The sequence below is a fragment of the Balearica regulorum genome, chromosome 16 (genome assembly GCF_011004875.1).
Source record: "Balearica regulorum gibbericeps isolate bBalReg1 chromosome 16, bBalReg1.pri, whole genome shotgun sequence".
In the NCBI taxonomy this organism is placed as follows: domain Eukaryota; kingdom Metazoa; phylum Chordata; class Aves; order Gruiformes; family Gruidae; genus Balearica; species Balearica regulorum.
In genome coordinates, this window is record NC_046199.1 from 8,465,903 (window position 1) to 8,485,362 (window position 19,460).

The 19,460-nt window shown below is 61.1% G+C and overlaps 1 protein-coding gene and 1 long non-coding RNA gene across 3 annotated transcripts; one reads left to right on the top strand and one right to left on the bottom strand.

The window, feature by feature from the left end:
• Window positions 1-549: 549 nt before the first annotated feature.
• KIAA1755 (KIAA1755 ortholog) lies at window positions 550-15,813 on the bottom strand. Of its 2 annotated transcripts, none has more exons than XM_075768548.1 (14): window positions 14,528-15,813; window positions 10,771-10,968; window positions 9,006-10,271; window positions 8,746-8,932; window positions 7,926-8,049; window positions 7,419-7,512; window positions 6,196-6,282; window positions 5,477-5,574; window positions 4,986-5,084; window positions 4,580-4,728; window positions 3,478-3,616; window positions 3,075-3,197; window positions 2,141-2,332; window positions 550-2,061 (listed from the first exon to the last, which is right to left on the bottom strand). In XM_075768548.1, exons 1-14 carry the CDS (start codon window positions 15,381-15,383, stop codon window positions 1,069-1,071), a joined length of 4,605 nt encoding a protein of 1,534 aa, XP_075624663.1. In that variant the 5' UTR covers window positions 15,384-15,813; the 3' UTR covers window positions 550-1,068. The 2 variants fall into 2 exon arrangements, with proteins under 2 accessions (XP_075624663.1, XP_075624664.1); XM_075768549.1 differs by having other exon boundaries at window positions 5,458-5,574; window positions 8,746-8,904; window positions 14,528-15,811.
• On the top strand, window positions 6,342-14,819 carry LOC142604115 (uncharacterized). The gene is made up of 2 exons (XR_012838026.1): window positions 6,342-6,751; window positions 14,074-14,819. It is a non-coding gene; the product is annotated as an uncharacterized LOC142604115 (long non-coding RNA).
• Window positions 15,814-19,460: the final 3,647 nt, after the last annotated feature.

Genomic DNA, 19,460 nt, shown 5'->3' on the forward strand with positions numbered 1-19,460 from the left:
CGCTCCCAGGCTGTGTGGCTCGGTGGATGCACCCGTGGGGACGGGATCCCCGGGGACCCCGGGCTGTTTCAGACAGCAAATGGCAAGGTTGTGCCCAGCTCAGCCGGATCCCTGAAGTTTTGGGACAGCACATTCCCAACAATTGGGGAGGCTGGGCAGGATGACACCACCCTCACCCATGTACTGGGACAGGAGTGAGAACTGCAGACAGGGGCATTTCTTTTAACCCCCCAAAAAGGGAGAGAGATTCATTCTGCAAACAGCTACAGCCTGGCAGCAGGGGCAAACAGGGCAGGGCACAACGGGGATGAGCCAGCAGCGGTTTGAGCAGGACCATCCTACTGGCAGCAAGATGCTGGTGGTGGGCAGGAGAGCCAGGCTGCAGCCACAGCCCACGCAGGGGGCACGGGAGGCTCTTGCGGTGGCACCGGCTGCCCGTTGGCACGGGGCTGGGGCAGCGTCGGGGAGCCCGGGCGAGCAGACGGGCACCTGGCTTGCGACAGGCCATGGCTTTTCATTCTGCTCCATGAGGACCACAGCAGGCTCTTCTTTTCAGGTTTATTAACATTAATAACATTAGTCTCATGTTAACAAGTGCACACTAAAAATGCCTCTCGCTGTTGCTTGGCCAGGGGATGGTCAGCTGCAGCAGCAGCGCAGGGGATGGTAAAATTGCCCAGCAGAGGGGGGGGAGCACAGCGGGGCCGGCAGGCAGAAACACCTCGGCAAAGGTCTGCGCTCTCATGGGATGTTCTGAGCACGGCTGCTGACTGCAGAGGACCCTCCCTGCTGTCCTGAGGCAAACCTGGTGCTTGTAGGGATAGATGCACTTTAGGCGAGGATTGCAAAACACCTAGTAGATTATTAATGAACCTCGTGAGGCCAGTGACAGGGTTACTGCTGTTCCACAGCGGGGGGAGTGCTAAGTACAGGAACTGAAGGACTCTAGGACCAAGGGTTGGGCAATGGGTCCCAGTGTTCCACCTCCAAGCATGGGATGTCCCATCCAGTTGGTGATTGAGACTTCTACAACTGGACAGAAACAGCCCCAGCTGGAAGGGACTGGTTTTACTTGGCATTTGCTTTAGCTGGACTCTCAGTGTGGTGGTTCTCCAGATAAACAATCTGCGGGGGTTTTTCGGAGGGGCAAGGTGATCTGGGACTGTGGAGGTCCCGGGGCAAAGCCAGGCTCGCTGCTGGGGCTTCTTCGGTGGAGTTCTGCGAGTCTGAGTCTTCAGAGGAGAAACTGCTGTGGCTGGAAACCTGGAAGTACTGAGTGGCTTCTGCCCACTTATCTGCAGGCAGACTGTGCGTGCTGGGGGCTGACACATTCCCATGGGGCACAGCGGTGGGACACGACAGGTCAGCACCTGGAAAACGCGCCGGGGGAGGCAGGGTGAAGGGATGCCTCTGAGGGGGCTGGCTGCGCTCCTGGGTGAGGTGTCCTGCAGTTCCCAGGCAGGTTTGGCTCTCGGGTTTTGGGAACGAGGTGTCAGCAGAGACGTGGTGGTGAAAGGCACGGTCGCCCTCCGGCCCCTGATGGCAGCGGGGCTGCGGGGAGCCCAGCGGTGGGTGGGCGGCCTCGCTCGGCTCAGCACCCAGTGCAGAGCTGGGAATGCTGCCGGCCTGGGGCTGTCCTGGTCCCTGAGCGCTGGGCTCTGGCAGCTCTGCTGCCCCCCGGCCCCCCAACACAGCTGGGTCAGGGCTAGCGGCTCCTTTGCAGACTGGGGCTTCCTTGCAAGGGGCTGCAGACCCTGAGTTGGGGGAGCCAAAGGCATCTCCCTGCCCATTGACTTGTGCTCCCCAGGTCTCCTGCAGCTCTGCCAGCATCTCCTCCAGGATCTGCCGGGTCTCCTGGTACCTGTGCTGTGCCTCGGTCCACACTGCCAGCTTTCGGCTGCTCTGCATCCTGCACACCTGAGCCTTCATCTCCTGAAGCTTCTCCAAGGCGAACTCCACTGACAGCTTCTGGAAGGAGCTCTGCAGACACTGCAGCGCCTGGCCCTCCCCGCGCTTCACCTGGGCTGAGCACTGCCTGCAGTCCAGCTTCAGCCCCATGATCTAGAAAAGGCAAGAGCAGTTGTTTTCATGGCTGCCCAGCCGGCACCGGGTTCTGCAGGAGGAGAGCCTGTGCACCCACCTTGCTGGAGAACTGGCCGAGCTCCCGCAGCAGCTCCCGCTCAGCCTGCCGCCGCTCCACCCGCCTGTAGAAGCTCATCAGCTTTGTCCGGAAAAGGGCTGCAGCCACCTGGAAGGGATCCGCCTCGGGGAAAGCTGCGTCTCGGACCTCAGCCGCCTCCTGACACAGGGCCAGGCCGTGCCGGTACTGAGCCTGCAGGGATGGCAGGAAGGACACAAGCTCCATGCTTGGGGAACAGCGCTGACCTGCTGTGCTGGGACGTGTGCAGGGTGAGGCTCTCTGCGGGTCAGCACTCAGCATTGCTATCAAAGCTATATGGGAAGTCCTTCTGGGCAAGTGTGAAGAAACAAAGAGAATGGGAATTCTCCAAATCTCTGCCCTGTCCTGGTTTGGCTCAAAAAGCACAAAATGCATTGTCCTGTCCTGAGTGCAGTCACCTTGCTTCATCCTCCCTGTGGTGCATGTAATTAAAGGGCCTCCATATCTAGGGGCATGGGAGGAACGAAGCCTTGTCACCACATTGATGTCTGATGGACGTCCAGGCTCTGCAGCCCGGTCCTGTGGGAGGAAGGGGGCTGTGAAGGACTGAGCGCAGGAGGGGTTGGGAACGGCACCCCAGCCCAAAGTACACCAAGGAGCAGCACAACCACCCCCTCACGGGAGCAAGGCTGCCCAAAGACCCCAGCAAAGCTGGGCTTGAAAACTGGAGCCTGACCCAGCCAGCCTGGGGACACCCAGTTTTGCCCAGACGTCTCGTTCCAAACCTGGGGGATCTGGGCTGATTGTATCAAGCTTTGTGATGACATTTGAATGTTTCTAATTTGGCATTTTCAGTTTCTGCCAAGCGCCAGGCAGGGGCTGAAGCCACCTAACAGCACCACTGGCAGCGATACCCTAGGGATGAATGTTACAGAAAAGCCCCCTCCAAACATACTGTTGCCTGGATGAAGAACTCGTTAAACTGCTCGGCGGAGCCCTGGAAGGTGTCGGGGCTCCACTCCTCAGCGCTCATCTCCTGCAGCCGCGCCGCTGCCTCCCCGTCCAGCCAGCACCCCAGCTGCAAGAGACAGCAGGGCAGAGGGTCAGGCGGGACCGGTCACCGGCAGCAGCGCTTCCGTGGCACCTCCCTTTCCTTCCCCGACCCAGGCATCCCATCCCAGGCGTGGTTAACGCACAGTCGCCTCATAATTAAAATCAAAGCTCAGGCAATCCTGTTATTCTCTGTGCTTCCTTCATCATCAAATCCAAGGAAATGTCCCTCAAATGCTCAGCTGTGGGAACACCGCAGAGGACAACTTGCTGCAGCCAGCGCGGCACCCCAGGGACACCCAACTCACCTTGCTGAACTCGGCCTCGAGCTCCCGGACCTTTCGGAGGAACTCCAGGTGCTCCAGGCAGCTGTTGGACTGGGACACCAGGTCGTGAAGCTCTTCCTCCAGCTGGCTGTACAGCCCCTCGGCCGACTCCATGCTGGTCCTGGTGGTTGGGGAGGAGAGGGGCCGTCACCCCCAGGAGCTGCTGGGTGAGCTGACAGCTCTGCCTGAAGACGCTGGCCAAGGCAGCTGTCCCGTGGCAGGAGCCTCTGGATGGGGCAGCTCCCCGTAAGCAGGCGCTGGTGTGCAGCCACATGGGCAACTGGTAGCCGAGCGAGCGGATGGGCAGCAACTTGGCACGTGTGGCTGGCGAGAGCCTGGCAGATGCCCGGGTCAGGAGCCGACCATGAGATCTCCTCCCCACCCGCCTTGTGTATCCTCAGAGCCCGCCTGGGACGCACTGGCACTCACACGAGGGCACTCCCTGGGGTGCGCTGGGCAGCGAGCTCTGGGCCCTGCACGCCAGGCGTGCTGCAGCAGAGCACCCCAGCCCTGCACATGCCCTGACAGCTCCCACGGAGCAAGCTGGACATCAGGGAACATGGGACGGGAAAGTGTTGGCTGCTGGTGTGCCTGGACCAGCCAAGGGAAGGGAGCAGAAGGGAGCAGTGGGATTAGTGCTGTCTGCCTGCATGGACCACTGGACAAGTGCGGCGGCGCTGGATGAGTGCGGCATCGCCAGAGGAGCGCAGCATCGCTGGACGTGTGCGGCACTGCCGGAGCTTGGCCCCATCTAGTGGCTTTGCCTGAGACCAGCCTGGAGGGCTCGCTGCAGCCCTTGCTGAGCAGCCCCAGATCCCGGTCCCGGGGCAGAAGACACTCAAGGGACCCGTGCACCTTCCCCAGCCAAGAAATCCTGCAAAGGACTGTCTGAGATGTGAGCTCCAGGCTCGGAGGGAGTTTGCAGGGCAGGAGGGAGCATGGCGCCAGCTCCAGGGCGTGCTGGAAAGAAGCTTGTGCTGGTGGGGACCAGGCTGTCCCTGGGAGGTGGCTCTGTTGGCCAGCGTAGGAGACCAGAGATCCCTGGCATTGGCAGCCCTCTCCCGGTGAAGCCACCCCCTCCTACCTGATGTTGACTGAGGCGCCGAGCCGGGCAGCCTCCCTGCGCAGCCTGGCCAGCACGGCCCCCGCCTCACGCTGCACGCGCACTAGCTGCGGGTCGCTCAACACCCTCTGCATCAGCTCCTGGTGCCTCTCGATGCATGTGGCCGCATCCTGCGGAGGGAGGGTCAGACACGCATCTCACCTGGGGCCTCACCTGGCGGCTCCCAGGCCAGCACAGGACCGGCACCCAGGGCTGCACCCTGAGGGACGAGCAAAGGGGACAGGGGACAGCCCCACGGCCAGGAGCAGCAGGTCTGGGAGCGGTTGCACCAAGTTTTGGGGAACCTGGATGAAATGTCACCGAGTACTGGACTGCAGACGGGCTCTTTGGAAAGCCCTACAACCCGTGGTGCCACAGCCCCCGTTACCTGCGTCCCTGCCAGCGCATCGGCGCTCCGCAGCTCCTGGATGCAGCTCTGCAGCAGCTCTGACGCCCGCCTCAGGCTGGCCGTGAAGGGATGGAGTTTCTGCAGGTGGGACACACAGCGGGTCAGTGGGGCCGGAGTGGCTGGGCAGGCAGTGGGGCGGGAGGGCAGCCTGCCCGTGAGGAGGAGGAGGAGCAGCAGCAGTGCCAGGCCAGAGCAGGGAATACCGTGGGGCACTGGGTTAAAGCCAAGGAAGAAGGGAGCGTGGAGGTGGATGGGCAGCTACAGGCAGGAGCAGTCAGAGGCAGGCAGGAGGGGGTTGCCCTCCTGCACTCAGAGCTCTCCTTTTCCTTCCCCTCTCCTGGGCTTTCCTGGTGCTTTTCCCAGGATGTCTGTGAGACATGGAAGCTGCAGTGGGGATGGAGGGACACCACAGGGAGGTGAGGGGATGGCTAAATGGCGTGATAACAGACACCTGGAAGAATTGAACCCACTCGCCGTGGCAGTAGGGGAAGGTGCCGTCCAGCTCCTGTGTCAGCTGGGAGCTGTCGACGTAGCGGCCCAGAGCCTTCAGCGACGCCAGGGTCTCCACCTGCGGGACACGGGGTTTGTGAGCACCATGCGACTGTGCCAGGTCCCTCCCCAGAAACATCCCCAGGGACAGCCCAGAGCAGGGGGCATAACCCCCTCCTGCCCTAAGCACCCAGCCTGGCAGGGCTGAGCATGCCGTGGGGTAGCTCCGCTCGGAGCATCTCCCGGCGGCTCTGCAGTGTTTGAATGCGTGGGAGATCGCCAGGACTGCAATAATCTGCCACGACAGCCAAGCTAGGTGATCAAGCTCATTAATATTTCACATTACATTAATTAAACTGAGCAGCACTAAAAGAACAATAAACCCTTTCAAGTTTAGATTTATTATCCCAGTGTCTGTGTCCGGCCACTGGAGGTAATTGGAAAAGCGCGCGGCTGCCCTGGGGCAGCTTTCACCCGCCTGCACGGCCCAGCGAACCTGAGGGCCTCACCCTGCACCTGGCGTGGGGGGACCTGCCCCAGCAAGCGCTGCTCTGCCCGAGGTCCCTAAGCAGGGGAACTGGGGTCTCCAAGCAAGGGGATGGAGGGTCCCTGAGGCAGGAGGCTCCTTTTACCCTGGCTCTGCTCTTCTCATGGGAGAACGTGGGGACATGAGGAGGGGACAGGGATAGGATAGGCTCACCTGCACCCCAGGCAGCCTCTCGCGGTGGGCAACCAGCTCCTTCTCGGCCAGCAGCAGCACAGTGTGGATGCAGCCCGGCGAGATGCTCTGCAGGAGGCAGGGAAGAGTCACCACAGCAAACCCCATGGCGCAGCCCCCAGGTTACCCACGGTGATGCCAGGACTCAGTTGCCCCAGTCGGCTGAGGCTGGTGAGCTCATTACAAAGGAAAAGGCTCCCAAGCTCGCTGGCATGGGAAATGAGAACAGGCCACTCAGGCCATAACCCCATCCCCATCCACCAGCTCCCTGGCAGAACGGATGCACAGACAGAGCCTTGTGAGCAAACTCCTTCGCTCGCACCAGCGATGCTTCTCCGTGCAGGAAGCATCAGGGTCGGCACAGGATTTATCGAACAGGCTGCAACCAAGCCCTGAGCAGGCAGAGGCACAGGGCACTGTGGTGGGGAGGACCCCACGGCCCCCGGGACAGCGCAGGGCACTCCTGCAGCACTGCCTCGGCACTGGCATGAAAACCCTGCCAGGATGAATTGCCCGTCACTGCAGAGCCAATTTTCAGGTGAGCTCAGCTAGCGGGACGCTGAAGGGGCTGGGGGCACGCGACAATGCCGGGCGATAGCGGGGCCGGTGGAGAGCCCCTGCCCGGGGGCAAGGACAGATCCCGCGGGGCTGGGAAGGGACCTTTGGTCCTAAACTGCCAGTGCCTCACGGCTTGCCTTCGAGGAGCTGGAGAGATGCAAGCGCTGGGTGTGAGCTCAGTTTGGGGGGCTTGGGAAACGGGGTCTCTGTGCCCTGTTGGAGGACGGTCTGGGCCACTGCAGACGTGCTCAGAAATTAGAGATTTATCAGCAACTTGGGGAACAAAGTGGCAGTTGTTTAAGCACTGCAAGACCTTCAGGGAGTCAGGAGCCAGGACTGGCCGCTGGGGAGGAAGCAGCAAGAGAGACATGGGTTTTCTAGATCAGTGCATTGTGATGCAGCCGTGGGCAGCCCAGAGCTGCTTCGATAAATCCGCACCACGACACTTACGGGTAAAATCTGTGAGATAAAAACTGCAACCCCAGGCACAGCCGGTGGCTGCCAGAGAAGCTGCTGCCAGCCAGGGGATCGCACCGCACAGTGGGCACACAGAAGGCTCTGAGGGATCCCCAAAGAGCGGCAGTGCTCGCTCCCAGGCAGGGACCCCCCAGCATGTCCGTGGCACAGGCGCACAGAGCCCGGCATACCTGGACAGAGCGGAGGGCCGAGAACAGGATGGGAGCAGGCGGCTGCTTCCTGGCATCCACCACGACAGTCAGCCCGCTGTCCTTTGCTTCTCGCCTGGCAAGGGGAAATAAAGCAGAAGGCAGACCGTACTGGTTAGAAGTGGCACGTGAAGCGGGGGTCTCCATCCTCCAGCAGGACCCACTTGAAGCCCCCTTCCCATGGCTCTGTGCTCTCGGGCAGCGGGGTGAGGGCAGGCAGGAACCGGCAGCTGCAGGCAATGGCCTCGTCCCCATGGGACGCCCCAGCCGAGGGAAGTGCCAGACCTTCGATAATGCATGCCTTCAGCAGAGGCACGGCACAGGGCTGCCTGCAGGCGGGACAGTGGACACCGTGGGGACCATACAGGATGTGCCTAAAGCAGCATATGTGGGATGCTGGGCATCCATCCTGCCTTGGCCTGGGGGCTGCCTGGGACCCCCAAGATGGGAAGCAGCAGGAGGGTCCCGGCAGATCCTCCTGGCCCTTACCTGGGGAGGGAGCAGAGGTAGAGGATGAGCCTCGCCAACTCGGCAGCCGAGCACCACACAGCCCCCCAGGCGCTGCTGCTGGTGGTCACCTGGAGGAGGGCCCTGCCCAGCCTGTCCAAGCTCCCTGCGGGCAAAAGGGCAAGTGACCCCTCCAGCAGCCACCCACCGGCTCCAAACCCCAGCACTGAGCAACCCCCAGAGGAGCCAGGGCTCCCACCAGCCTCTGCTGCTGTTTGCCAAGTAGGGACGGCTGCCAAGGGGCACGGGAGCGAGCTCTGCCCCAGCTTGGCTTGAGGGGCTCAGCCCAGGTTAATACTGTCCAGCTGTGGCAGCACAGCGGCCACCCCGGTGCCACCCTGGTGCCACCCCATGCAGCCTCCCCTGGCCCCTCCAGCGGGGCAGTGCCAGCCCATGAGGACTCTCAGCATGAACGCTGGCCCTGGAAATTCCAGGGCAGAGCTGCTGGGGACGTTTTTCCTGAAAAAAGATGGTTTTGTCACTGTTTTTCAGCTCTTGGGGAAAGGAAGAAGCCAAATGTTTAGTGTTTGGCAGCTAAAAGCTGAACAGCTTCACTGGTGAGGAATGGTGTGGGAGGGCTCGGTGCAGCTGGGAGCCGGGGCAGCTGCTCATAGCAGACTGCTTGTTTTTTATGTTTTTAATTTTTTTGCCCAGCTGAAAGGAGATTTTCTGCTTGGGGGCTTTCCGGCTTCCAGCAAAGCCCTGAAACCTTCCTCCAGAAAACCCTCTCCAGCAGCATAGCATTTTCCCTTTGGAAGCCTCTCCCAACATCCCCCCGAGGGTCTCATGGTGCCGGCGGTACCTGGCAGGCACACGATGCCCGAGTGCAGCAGCCCAGCGTGCAGATCCTGCCAGGCCGGTGGCTCCTGGCCAGGGGTGCCAGGCATGGAAGGGCCATTCTTGTAGCTGGGGCTTTGCAGGGACCGGTCCTCTGTGGGGGCAGCAGCTGCTGCGTCCATACCTGCCCGTGGGGACAGAGGAGAGAGGAGCTGGTGACGTGCAACGAGGCAGAGAAATGCCAAAGCCCCCCGGGCAGGTGCCATGGCCCCGCTTGGACCCTACCTTTCCCAGCTGGCTTGGCTCTGCCCATCCTGGGTGAGTAGATGGCAGACATCTTCTTCCAGGTGCCTTCGTGCTGGCTGGTGGCTCTTTCATCCCCGGGGGCCACCCCGAGCCGCGGCCCCTTCAGGAAGGAGAACTTGTGGCTGGAGCCTGTGGGGGCTGGGGGGAGCTGGGGGCTGCCCTGTCGCACCAACACCTCCGCCTGTGCCCCGGGACTCATTCGGTGGGGACGGCGGGTGAGGAGCTTGGGGCTGCCGGTCCCCCTTCCGTGCTGTGTGGGTGTCTCACGGACGGTGGCAGGGGGTGGCTCAGGGCCGGGGCCATCCGGCTCCTCCAGGATGGCTGCCATCAGCCCGGGGCCGAAACTCACCGGGTTCTGCAGCGCAGCCAGGTAGGAGTCGCGGTGGCGGCACCGTGGGCCATGCGGCCCCGGCTCCCGGCTCAGCTTCCTCCCCAGGCACGGGGTGCAGGGACCCTCCTCTGCATCCCCACAGGGCCAGGTGTCTGCCCCCGGCCCCTCTTTCACCCAGGGGAGCGTTGCCTTGGTCCCAGCCCCCATCGGCCCCGCCGGGCAGGTGGGTGGCAGGGACCTGGCCAGGAGGTTCAGCTGATCCTGGGAGAGTTCCAGCAGGTCCACGTACTCCCCCTCTAGGTTCTGGCTGATGATCTCGCAGAGGCTGGGCATGGCGAGCGTGACCGGCTTCTTCCGCAGCCCAGCCTGGTCCACCTTGATCAGTCCTGGGTATCTTCCCTGGCTCAGCTTCTGAGAGGTGACCTTGCAGCCTGGGATGGTGCCCGCAATGTTGCCATAGGGCGCCGGGATGTCCGCCTTGCCATGGGGCACGGGTGCGCTGGGTGCTGCTGGCTCAGCTGCAGTTTCAGGAGCAAGGCTGTGCTGGGTCCGCACAGGCACACCATCGGCTCCAGCCTTGGGCTTGTCAATGAACTCTGGTGTGGCAATCTTCCTCCATGGCAGCGGGGTGATGCCGTTCTCAGTGGCCACCAGGCAGGTGTGCAGGGGGGTCCCGGCCCAGTCACCGTTGATCTCCTCCAGCCACTCGTTGGTGAAGAGCAGTGCATAGGCAGCCTTGGGGACAGGCGTCTCCTCCACCGTACGCAGGTCTTGGGAGAGGTGCTTGACGGTGATGCGTGCCGAGTGCTCCTCGCAGGGCTCCGCTTGCAGGTAGAAGTCCCCGGGGCGCAGCAGGAGGGGGTTGAGCGGTGCAAGGTGGACAACCACTTTCTCGTGGAGACACAAGGGCCAGCCTTCATGGAGAAAGATGCAGTTAAAGTAGGGAGCCTGGGAGAGAGGAAGAACATAGCATGTGAACAAGAGCCCCTGCCAGCTCCATATCCTCCCAGCCAGCCCCGCATGCTCTTGCTCCCTGGCTCTGTGCTTCCCACAATGGGAATTGAAGAGCCCAGTGACTCAATGGGATGTCCTGTGAGCCCACCTCAAGTCCATGGCCATTCCCAGGGTGCTGAGCGCTCCCCACATACTAACAGGAAACCCCCACTGGAGCCTCTCCAGGAGTGAGACAAGGTGACCCAGGAGTCCCTCTGCCCTTATCTCGGAGACCACGTGTGCCAGGCTCTGTGCTGGAGCCATCCTGGGGAGCTGGGTTCACCATGGTCCCCTCTGCGGGGAGGGGACAGGGACGTGCACAGAGGGAGCCTGCAGCCCGGCGCAGGGCACGGCCGTGCAGGCGTCACGCGTTAGGGCAAACCCCCATGGCACTGCGGTGCAGAGGACACGGGGGCTTACGCAGGCTGCTTGCCGCACGTGCTCGAAGAGGCGCTTGGCTGGGATGAGGAACTGGAGCAGGCAGCAGAGCCCATCTCCCCGGTAGCTGGTCTCCAGCAGCCGGAACACCTGGCCCAGGACCGTGGGGGCCGTGGCTTCGAAGGGGGGGTAGAGGGCCTGGAGGGCACTCTGCACCGCTGCGTCCAGTGACCCGGCGTCCTGCAGGAGGAAAGTGTCGCTGGTGGGGAGAGCGGCCCCGCAACAGGACACCGTCACTCCCCATGGAGCCTGCACCCACCAGCCCGCACTGCACCGCTGCATCGCGCCTCTGCCGGGTCCCTGGTACGCCCACACTGGGAATACCACTGAGCTCTGGGGGCTCCAAACCTTCCTGGGCTGGAAACTGGGGAGGAACCAGGTGTAGAGCCCGCCAAGCACCACGCAGACAGGAGGCGTGGGCACGACCAGGTCCCGTTCCCAGTGTTGGATTGTGGTTTAAGGAGTTTGAGATGAGCCCCGAGCGCAGCTCTGGCCGTGCGGAGGCGGAGGAGCTGCAGCAGCCAAGGGGTTAAGCCGAGCCAGACATGGAGCGTGGGGATGTGCCGGGCTCAGCAGCTCGCTGTAGGAATGCAGCGGATGGGAGGAAGAACAAACATCTGAAGATGGATGGAGTGTTTTGGTTCAGACTCATCGCTGAATTCGCCAAACTCAAAATTAGTCCTCCGAGCACTTTCTGGGAAGCTCTCTGCCGGGTTGCAACCCCCTCCCCTGCACCGCTTCCAGACCCGCGCGAGGACGCCCGTTTCCGTGCCATGAGTAAACTGGCGGTTCTGAGTTTGGTCTCCCAGCTTTGCAGGAGAGGTCGGCTGCACAGACCGGGCTGGCGCAGCAGATACACAGAGGGAAACCATCAGACGTCTCCCGTTAAACCCCAGCTGCGTTACAGGCAGTGCGGGGGTGACTACAGACATGGCTGCCAACAGGAACCCATCGCAAGTGGGAGGACAGAGACTTCTCCCACTAGTTGGGGGGGGTACTCCTGCAGGAGAGCCTCAGATAAAGAACAAATCAGGCTGGGAACAGTGCCTGGGGGGGGTGGGGGGGGTGGGTAAAAGGCACCTTTTCTGCTGGGAATGGTGCTGCTGTGGGAGAGATGCAGGTTACTGCACAGCACAGGGTCAGGACCAGCCTGGCCTGCCGGGGATCTGCCACTCCGCAGCGAGATATCTCTCCTCCTCCTCCTGCAGAGCATGGTGTGTGCTACCTCTGCCCAGCTGAAGGGTACCGAGGAGCCCCTAGCTCTGCCACAGCAAAGCTGAGCTTGTCACCCGGGGCCGGGCTCCAGGTTTAATGGTGGAGGGACCCCAGCGCTGCAGGGGCGAGCATCCTCCCTGCTGTCCAGGACAGCAGCCATGGCTCGCTGTCATCCCCCTGCTCCTGCATGGGCACCTGGGAAGTCAGGTGGGATTAGCTGAAGGTGGGATTAGCTGAAGGTGGGCATTAGTTTCCGGCAGCTAATCCTTGGCCTGGGAGCCCATACAGAGACAAAGTGGCCTTGGTTAATTCAGCTTAATTAGCTTTAATGCGCTTTAGCTAAAGTACTTTGTAGTCATGCCTTGGTTAATTATTCTTGATTTTTTCTCACTGTCTCCACACAAAGATCTCCTGCCCTTGAGCCTGGCAGGAGAAGCCACGGGGCCTGGGCAGAGCAGGAGGAAAGTCCCTTCTCAGTGCCCTGATCCACAAGCGTGTTCCCCTGCCAGGCTTTCTGCCGTTGGACCACTCATCTTCACGTGCTTGGTCTTACTTTGCACACCAGGGCATTGGCTCTCCCTAGGAGGGATGGGAGACCTTGCTCTGGAAAAGCCCTGCCGCAGGGTAAAGCCCAGCTCCCCGCTTCGCCTCGCTCCCAATGGGGCCTGGCGCAGCTGCCCGCTCCCAGGTGCTGACCCCGGCTGGGTGCCTGCCACCTCCCTGCCCAGCACCACTGAGCTTGGCTGCTTCCCCGTCCCAGCACGGAGGTGAGGAGCCACCGTCTGCAACAGCAAAGGGGGAATCCATCCAGCTCCTAATGCTGCCACGAGAGATGGGCCAGCGCTGCCTGCCCTGCCTGCCCTTGCCTTCGCCAGAGCCCGCTGCCCAGTCACCCTTGCACAGCCCTGGCACATCCCAAAACCAGCTCTCCTGAAACCAAACTAAACTCGTCCCAGCTGAGCTCATGTGGCACTGATGAAAAAGCAAATGAAAACAGAAAGAGAAGCCAGGTCCCCTGAGACCGGGGCCGCCGGGGCTCAGCTCCAGGCAGGCTGTGGATGTGGGGCAACAAACTCGGCCAATCCCCAGCTCAGCTGTGCCGCCATGGAGGGCTCTGCAGGGCCGCGGGGTGCAGACCGCAGTCCAACGGGGCCAAGGTGCACTCTTCCAGCAGCCCCATCCCACACCCACCTTCCCTCGCGACACCGTCCCCCCAAATCCTGGAGCAGACTCCCCCGGCTGCAGCACACGCAGCCCAGCTCCCAGTCTTGCACCTTGGCGGCTGGGGAGGAACGCCCGGAGTTTGGGTAAACTCGGGGTGTCTGAGGGAGGCAACAGCCCTGCTGCAGGGGGAAAAAGGAAAATCTTCCAAACCACCACCAAAACGCCACAGCAAAAGACGCGCCAGAGGATGGATCGACTGAATAAACAAAGCCGCTTTCTCTGTCAATGGAATAAAAACGCCCAGGACTTCATCCAGCAGTGAGGAGTCTGTGAGCCAGCGTCGGGAGAGAACTACTGACTGATGGAGGCACCAGACGCAGCCTGGGTTGTGCTGGGGAATATTTTGGCCTGGAATGACTAAAAATGTTGTCATTGAGTGTCACAAAGCACTTCATCACTGGGGGAGGATTTTGGGGTAACCACAGTGCAGGGGCTCCACATTTGTGGGAGAACCTGAGGCCAGGCCGGCCAGGGAGCTGTTAGAAATCCAAAAGCAAACAATTACCCCACGTCCCTCCAACCAGCTGCGAGGGAGCGCAGAACCGAAACAAAAGGCATTAAGGAACATAAGGAGATTTACATTTGCAAAGCTATTTCCATTTTAATAAGCCAAAGTGCTGTTAAATAGAGATTGATATTTCTCCCCAAATACCCATATTTTTTAAAGTGGTTTACACCAACAAGACGAGCTGGGCTTTGGTGTTTTGGTGCTGTAAAGTTGTTTAACTCGTACCCAAAGCTACGGGGTGACTCAGCTCCATCTCCTTTCTCCCTCCTGCTCAGGAAGGAGCGAGGTTTGAGTGCTGGGACCAGCCCTGAATAACAATTTCTCTCCCTCTCCTGCAGCTCTCACCGTCAGCAACTTTGGCAGGGCACGATGCAAACGCCAACAAACAGCCCCAGCCCGGCGGAGTGGGAGGCCAGCGCTCAGCACAGCATTGCCCGGGAACCCGGGGCAACAGCGCCAGCCGGCTGAAGTGACAAACGAGATGGCCATCCCAAGGATGATCCGCCGAGCGTCCTGTACCTGCACGCCAGGCACGGTTCACACAGTAGCACCCACTTGCTGCACCCCATGCCCCTGCCAAACTTTTGCAGGGAAGTTTAAGCATCTCAGGCTGCAGTCCCGCACGCGTCTGCCCGAGCGGCCGACGGCCACCTCCGTCTTCGCACCCAACGTCCGCCATCGCTCCCGACACCCACCCCGTGCTCGGGAGAGTCGGGGGGCTGCAGGTGCGAGCGGGGGCCAGCCGCGAGCGGGGAAGGTCAGCAGAAAGGATAGGAAAGCAGAAGGAATTACCATGTTTACTGGGAAGTGGCAGAGGGACCGGGGGTCCCGCGGCACCAACTGCCCCTTCCCTCTTCCTTGCTGGGGGGCCGAGCGCTGCCCTACCGCCCCGGCTCTCCCGCCCGTCTCGGCTCGCCGGTCCACGGGCGGCTCTTCCCCGGCCGCCGGCGCCTCCCCGAGCTGCGGGCGGGCAGCCCCGGCCCCATCGGCCCCGGCCCGGCTCCCTCCGCCCGCCGCGCCTCTTCTGGGGAGAAAAGGAAAAAAAAAAAAAAAAAAAAAAAAAAAGAAGGGAAAAGAAAGAAAAGGCGAAGAAAGAGCGAGCGCGGCGGGGCGGGCCGGGGGAGGGGGCTGGCGGGGGGGCGGCTCGGGGAGCTCCCGGCTCCGTTCTGTGGCTGCCGGCGCCGCCGGGCCGGGACCGGCCGCTGCTTGTGCCCGCCGCGGGGGCCGGGCCGGACCGGGCCAAGCCAAGCCAAGCGCCCGCCGTGTGTTCCCGAGGCGGCGGCTCCTCCCGGGGAGCTCCCCCCGTCTCCCCTGCGGGTGCCCCCGAGGCGGCGGCGGGCGGGCGGGCAGGGGCGGACACGGCGACGGCTCCGACCCCCCCGGGGGAGATGTGGGGTGTGGGGGAGTGTGTGTGTGTGTGTGTGTGTGTGTGTGTGTGTGTGTTTGTGTGTGCAAGACCCACGGAGAAAAAAAGTCCCGCGGGGGGTGCGAGCGAGCAACAGGAGGGCGGCCGCCCCCGGCGAGTGGAGCTCCGGCCCCCGCGGCACGGTGCCGGGCAGCCCCGGCTCGGGGGATCCTTCACAGCACCGGGAAAAGGGAAAGCTGCGTGTGCATCTGCATGTGCGTGTGTGTGCATACATGTAAGCATTTAAATAAACAAAGGCCAGTGTTGATACGAACCATCAGGATGGTGTGTATTCAAAACAGGGCACTTAGCGCAGCTCGGAGTTCTCATTTCTGAATTGGCCTAAAAGCATAGCAGAAGAAAAGCATCTCTTACGGCTCTTTGGATGTTTCAGTGATGGAAAGTACCTACTTGAAGGCAGAATCGTGCAATTTAGCAACCAGAAGTCGTACAAAAACAATCAGCGTAAGAGCCAAAGCCACAGATTTGGTCTATTCTAATACAAACCACCGCTGCTCAGCAGAGCTCTTCAATCCTCAGGCGTGATGTCCAGCACTCTTGGACCCTCTGCTCCCTGGTCAGGCTGAAGTCGTGTTCACTGTCATGTTTGTGGGCATGGGCTCAAGGACTGGGCCAGGGCTGGGAGAGGGGACAGGACCGGGGCTGGGTGGGATGACCACAGCGTGGGCTGCAAGACACCGAGGCAGTCTTGATAATGAACATTTGTACAGGGGTTAGCGAGCAGCCAAAGGACACACTGTGAAAACAAGCCGAGATGGGAGGAGGTACAGCTGGGTTGCTGGCTTGTTTTGGAGGGAGGACGGCGCCAGGGAGGACTTTGCATTTGCTTCCCATTTCCTTGGGAGCTAGTGAGAGCCCTTTTGTCACCAGTACACATCATGAGTGCTGCAAGGGCTCAAGCACTGGTGGTAGTGCCTGGTGGGCAGATGCTTGGCTGTGGGGAGCAGGGCTGGAGCACCTGGCTGCAGCCCATCACACAGCTCCGGACCCACAGGCACTGCCGCAGCTCTGTGCAGGGCTGGCCCTGGGCTCAAACCCAGTCCAAGCTGTCTGCCCAGGAACCTTAATGCAAATTGCAGCCTGCTGGGCCAGCTCCTCCCTTCCCCACCAGTGGCCAATTGCTCTTTTAACTGCATTAGTTCACATACCCTGCTTCAGCCTGTTTATAGTTTCAGTGAGTGTGAGGGGAGTATGGGCTCATGCTCTGATCTCTATTTGCCTGATTGCTTCTGAAATGAGCTCAAGAACTTACTTTGCCTCATATGCCTTCTGAAAGGCACTGAGGCTGGGCAAGGAGCGAGGTTGTGTGGCTAACCGTGTCCCATGCCAGCAGGTGGGATCCCTCTGTGGCACTGGTGAGCAGGAGGGGCAGGATGCAAAGCTGAGCCCAGTGGGACCCCACCATCCTGGCACCATGGAGTGCCTGAGGGCAGCAGCTCCCAGCAGGGGCCCTGGGGTGCTCTTATCAGCTGTGCTAAACTAGCCCAGCCTGCAAATGCACCCAGCATGGCTGGATCCAGCTCTACAACCCTGTAGCACCCCAAAGCAGCTCCCCATGCCCTCCTGCTGCCCTGAGACAGCAAGGCTTGGAAGTGGGGGGGACCAAGCCAGCCCAGCAAAAGGCAGAGTTCCCGTGGGCCTCCTGGGTGCCCCTGCTGCCTCGGGGCCCCTGACCCCATGAGCTCACCCTCCTCTCTTGCTCCTTTTCTCCATGTCCTGTTTGTCCCAAGCAGCTGCTGGGACAGGCTGCATGTGGCCTCCTGCCCTGCCCCTCCGCCGGCACAGAGCCACCATTCAGATCCCCCAGGCTCTGCCTGAGGTCACCATTCCTGCATTTTTATTTTTACTTTTCTGCAAAATCATCCCCTTTGACTTTCTGCATCCCCTTTTGACTCCCACAAGGCTCCCAGACCTTGTGTCACCAGCTGGCATGCTGTGAGAGGAGCCCACCTGTCTGGGGGCAATGGCAGCCCTCGGCGAGTGGAGAAGATGCTCTGGCTGCAGTGCTGGTCCCAGGAGGAGCCCTGGGATGTCACCAGGATATTGGGATGGAGGGAGGGTGAGGGTGGTGAGCCCAGCATCAGGCACGGTCTGGAGCCTTCTTGCTTGTGGCCACATCTCTGCACCCAGGGTCCTCGTCGGCTGGGCACGGCTGCTTGCTGTGCCCTGCAGGGCTCCTGCTTTATTAGCTCTCGGGTCCCCGGGAGCTTTTGATGCAGCAGTCAGGGCTGGCGTCAGCAGCCACCTCATACTGGCAGAGAGCCTGTCCGGCTCCAGGAACAGTCAGGGCCAGGTCACGCTGATCCTGCAGCTGGGAAAACAACAGCAGAGGAGCCCCCACATGTCCCCCGGCTGTATTTTTAGGTGCTGCTGGATCAAAGGTTGTCAGGGACTTGCAGATGATGGTGGGCAGTGTCAGGCTGGCAGCAGTCCCACACACGTGGGAGCAGGCAGGAGCCGCAGCTTCCCCGCATCTCGATACTGACAGTATTTCGCCAAGCTCTGGGTGAAGTCCCTGTGGGTCTAGGAACAACCATGGTGCCCACCGGTCCTGGTCAGAGCCCAGTTCTGGTGGCAGTAAAATTGTCCTGACTGGAAATGAGTAAGGGGAGGTTTTATTTTTGGCTGTGGATTTCTCTTTTCCAACTTCCCTCCAAAACCAGCTGGGTTGCTTTTGCTTTTCTTGCTGGATCCCCTGGGTTTTCCCCTGCATTTCCCCAGCAGTGTTTGTGAGCCCACAGCTCTGCCCCACAGCTGCGAGTGAAAGCCTGATGAGAGGCAGCAGCGATGCCTCTGGCACCAGCAACCTGCTGCCCAGGCCCCGGGGAATTCCCGAGGCAATTGTGGCACCACAGGCAATGGATGCGGATGGATTTCCTTGCAGAAAGTAAACACGTCTGGGTGTCCTTGCTCGCAGCCCAAGGAGCAGTAATGCCTACCGTGCTCCCCTGCGTCTGCCAAAGGCTGTCCCGGTGACAGCCGGGGTGCGGCCAGCTCTCGCCAGGTGCTCACTGGGAAGGGGCTCAGTGTGGCAGCGAGCCCAGCGGACCCAAGCTGGTGGCCGCTGGGGATGGAGCGGAGCTGCAGCCTGACCCCCGCAAGTCCTCCTGCGGAGCCCCAGCACGCGATTGCAGGGTGGTTTGGGCCGCTGCATTGCACAAGAGATGCGGAAAGAGCTGTAAGCAGGATCGGGAACTGCCGCACGTGCTCAGCATGTGGGGCCAGAGGAAGCCCTGACCTGGGGAGTGGGGGTTGGCCTGGGGACAGCAGTAAGCAGGTCCTGTCCTGCAGCCCTGGCTGGGGGACACTCAGCAGCACAGGACAGGGACCTCCTGCAACTCCCTGCCCTCACGGCCTCTTGGCTTCCATCTGATGATGTCCCTTTCCCGCACGTACAGCCCAGCAAACCCCAGCCCAGCTCTGCAGCCCCGGGGAACTGGTCCTTCCCCAGCAGAGCAGCCCCTGAGCTCCCGAGACTGGCAGAGCAGCCCGTCAGGCGAAGCCTTTTCCCCTCCAAAGGATCAGGTTGGGCAGGGCGGGATTTCACGCTCAGTTCCCTGCTGGCATCCCTCGCACGAAGCGCTACCAGGACCAGCCTGCGTATCAAGTGTTAGATGTGGTTTCAGCTGTTCCTTGCCAAACATAGGAGTGTTTGGTCAGAGTGTGTGCTGTTTGAAAGTTTTTTTTCAGTTCAGCTTTAAAATTTACACGGAAGATGTGGTTTTGCTTCCTCTCTGTGGTACTCCCTATAAAATTTCATTTCTCCTCATGGAAGAGGTTCTGGTTCCTCAATGCTCATCCTGAATGTCTTAAACGCTGTTTTGCAACAGCCCTTCTGAGATGCTGTGTCATGGACAGGAGGGTTTGGGGAGCTCCTTCTCCGCACGATACAAGAGCCAGCAAAGTGCTGACGACAGGCAGCAGCAAGGTCATGGCACCAGGGAGGCTGCAAGTGGGGATTTGGCCTTAACCTTCCCCTCTGCTTTTGGCTTTGGCAAAATGAGCTCTGCCCATGGGCTCCTGGCCCCCAGGGGTGGATTGGGGTCTGGCACTGACAGGAGGGTCGCAGCCTGAGGATGCTGTTTGGGTGTCCATGGGACATGGCTCTTTCCTGGGTGGTTTGTCCCACTCTGGCAGGCACCGTCAGCACCAGACCTACTGGGTTGCTGTGTCCTTGTTTCCTGCCCTGCATCTGAGAGCTGATGGCAACTGCAGTGCTGCTTCCAAAGCCGTAGCCATGCGTGCAAGTCTGGTGGGTGTTTGCTGCGTATCTGCCAGGCAGCCTGCAAGTGCCCCCGT